Source organism: Bison bison, unplaced genomic scaffold, assembly GCF_000754665.1.
Source record: "Bison bison bison isolate TAMUID 2011002044 unplaced genomic scaffold, Bison_UMD1.0 scf7180017864451, whole genome shotgun sequence".
NCBI classification, from domain to species: domain Eukaryota; kingdom Metazoa; phylum Chordata; class Mammalia; order Artiodactyla; family Bovidae; genus Bison; species Bison bison.
The window spans coordinates 7,257,509-7,260,484 of NW_011495013.1; the positions used below are offsets into that span (position 1 = coordinate 7,257,509).

General features: G+C 43.0%; 1 protein-coding gene across 9 annotated transcripts in view; it reads left to right on the forward strand.

The window, feature by feature from the left end:
- ATP10D (ATPase, class V, type 10D) overlaps positions 1 to 2,976 on the forward strand; it is a 134,301-nt gene that overhangs the window by 108,714 nt on the left and 22,611 nt on the right. For all 9 annotated transcript variants that reach the window (XM_010858869.1, XM_010858870.1, XM_010858867.1 and 6 more), the window contains one exon: positions 1,486 to 1,611. In XM_010858869.1, the coding sequence (XP_010857171.1) occupies positions 1,486 to 1,611 (126 nt within the window). The remainder of the gene's footprint in view (positions 1 to 1,485; positions 1,612 to 2,976) is intronic.

The following is a 2,976-nucleotide window of genomic DNA, read 5'->3' on the forward strand; positions in this document are numbered from 1 at the left end:
TTCCTCCGGGAACCATCCGTGGCCAGCCCTGGGCTGCCTGCACCTCCCAGGTCCAAGCCGCTCAGGTTCAGGCACTCGGGTAGTCCTCAGAGGCGCAGACTCGGTTGGGCCTGCGTTTTATGCCCTTCCCAGGTCAGAGCAGCTCAGGTGATGAGGTGTTTAGCGAGCGCGATTGCTGCGACCTATCGCCTCCCCGTCGCTCAGTTATCTAGGTGTACAACTGGCGCACCTTTTCAGGGAGATGTTGACCGTCCAGACCCCCCAAGAAGTTTTAATTCGCAAAGAAGCCTGCTTACAGTTTTATAGATAATGTCTCTGTGGTGCTGCGATTGCCCCTTTCCGGCTCTGGCTGCGTGTCACCAAAGGGGGAAGGTCTGCAGCCAGCTATCTCTCTTCAGTCCTTTGTTCTCTGCACGGGCCTGGTGGTGTCTTAGGTTAGGGCTGGCTTTTCGCGTGGCAGATATCCCACAGTCTGGTTTGCTAGCCCAGATTTTTTCGCTCAGATAGCGCTCAGGGTTTTCAGGCCAGGTCCTTACTCTAAGCGGTACAGCCCGCGCCGCGCCTCCCTGCCCAGCCCCCTTTTGCTAATGGCGTGTGCAGGCATCTGCGCTGCTTCTCCGCTGGGGGAGTTACCGTAGGGCTCGCAATCTGCGAGTTTTAATTGTTTATTTATTTTTTCTCCCTGTTATGTTGCCCTCTGTGCTTCCAAAGCTCAGCTCAGATTCGGCAGTGAGAAGGTTTCCTGATGTTTGGAAACTTCTCTCTTTTTAAGACTCCCTTCCCAGGACTGAACTCCGTCCCTCCCTCTTTTGTCTCTTTTTTTGTTTTTTATATTTTTTCCTACCTCCTTTCGAAGACTTGGGTTGCTTTTCTGGGTGCCTGATGTCCTCTGCCGGCATTCAGAAGTTGTTTTGTGGAATTTACTTGGCTTTTAAATGCTCTTTTGATGAATTTGTGGGGGAGAAAGTGTTCTCCGTCTTACTCCTCCACCATCTTGGCTCCTCCCTCCTAAAAATTTTTATTTAAGTATAGCTGATTTACAATGTTATGTTAGTTTCAATTTTACAGCAAAATGAATCAATTATACATATACCCAGCTGTTTTTAGATTCTTTTTCCCAGATAGGCTATTACAGAGTATTTAGTAGAGTTTCCTGTGCTGGGCAATAAATCCTTATTAGTTATCTATTTTATATATAGTATATATATCAGTCCCTATCTCCCAGTTTATCCCGGTGCCCTTACACCCTGGTAACCATAAATTTCTTTTCTACATCTGTGACTTTGTTTTTGTTTTGCAAATAAGTTCATTTGTACTCTTTTTTTTTTTTTAGATTCCCACATATGTTTGATATTTGTCTCTGTGTGATTTACTACATTTAAACCACATTTTGACCAGTCTGAACCTGCTGGAGGTCAGGTTGCCATGCTATGTCTATTCTAACATGTTCTGCTCAGGGTGACATTCTCTCCATCGTCCCCACAGGCTGTGATGGCCAGCGACTTTGCTGTTTCTCAGTTTAGACATCTCAGCAAGCTCCTCCTTGTCCACGGGCACTGGTGTTATACCCGACTTTCCAACATGATTCTGTATTTTTTCTACAAGAACGTGGTATGTAGCTCCAGAGAATTCATCCTTTTCCCTGTGGCCCTTCCTCTCCTGCTGGTGTAAGGGGTGAAGAGGGAGGGCCCAACGTTAAGCTTACTTTGCTTATTGATGTTTGGGAAGCAGCCAGGATGACTCCTGCTGTCTTACTAGGAATAATCTGCTATGTTTCAGCAGCTGACAGCAAATTGCTAGGCTTGTCCATCTGCTAGCATTTTCTATTCCCTATGCATTTAAATTCAATTAAACCCTGTCTGATTCATTTAGAATCCAATTTTTGACCTGCTGTAAAATGATTGTGACAAGCAGAATTATGAAATGTTTAATGCTGTCTGTCAGTAGAGAATGAAAAGGTTTGCTTCTGTGTTACAGGCGATTACTAAAAAAAAAAATCTGTTGTCCCTAATGGATGTCCCATGTGGTATGTTGAAGATGCAGATACAAATGAAATCCTAGAATAGTGCCTTAGCCTATAGAGCTGGCTAGTACCACTAGATAAAGAATTCTATGGCAAGCCTGTAAAAGGTGTTTGTACTTGGTAGCTGTAATTCTGAAAAGGGCAGAATTTGATTGGTAAGCGTCTTGGCTTTTAATCTTCAACTTATCGCTTAAATTTCAGTTTCCTCTTTTATAAACCTATGTTGACCTTAGGTTGCTTCACCTGAATCCCTTCTTAGTGGGATGATTAGGTAAAATGTCATGATTTTCAACCAAATTTATTCTTGGTCTTTTAAGTCCATATGTAGCAAGTTAGTAGTAAACAAAAATTTACATCACTATTGAAATACCATCTTTAGGGAAAAGACGACTTTGGGTCATTTTTAGATCTGTGCATGTGTGTGTGTGTCTATCATCAGCAGGAACTTTTTTTTTCTTCTAGCACAGTGAACTTTTCAAGAAGCTCTTGGTACTTTACTAGTTAGAATTAGCACACTTAGTCACCAGAGTACATGATGCAAAATGCTGGGCTGGATGAAGCACAAGTGGAATCCAGATAGCCAGCAGAAATATCAATAACCTCAGATATGCTGATGACACCACCCTTACGCAGAAAGCAAAGAAGAACTAAAGAGCCTCTTGATGAAAGTGAAAGAGGAGAGTGAGAAAGTTGGCTTAAAGCTCAACATTCAGAAAACTAGGATCGTGACATCCAGTCGCATCACTTCATGGCAAATAGATGGGGAAACAGTGGACACAGTGACAGACTTTATTTTCTTAGGCTCCAAAATCACTGCAGATGGTGATTGGCTCCATGAAATTAAAAACACGCTTGTTCCTTGGAAGAAAAGCTATGACCAACCTAGACAGTATATTAAAAAGCAGAGACATTACTTTACCAACAAAGGTCCATCTAGTCAAAGCTATGGTTTT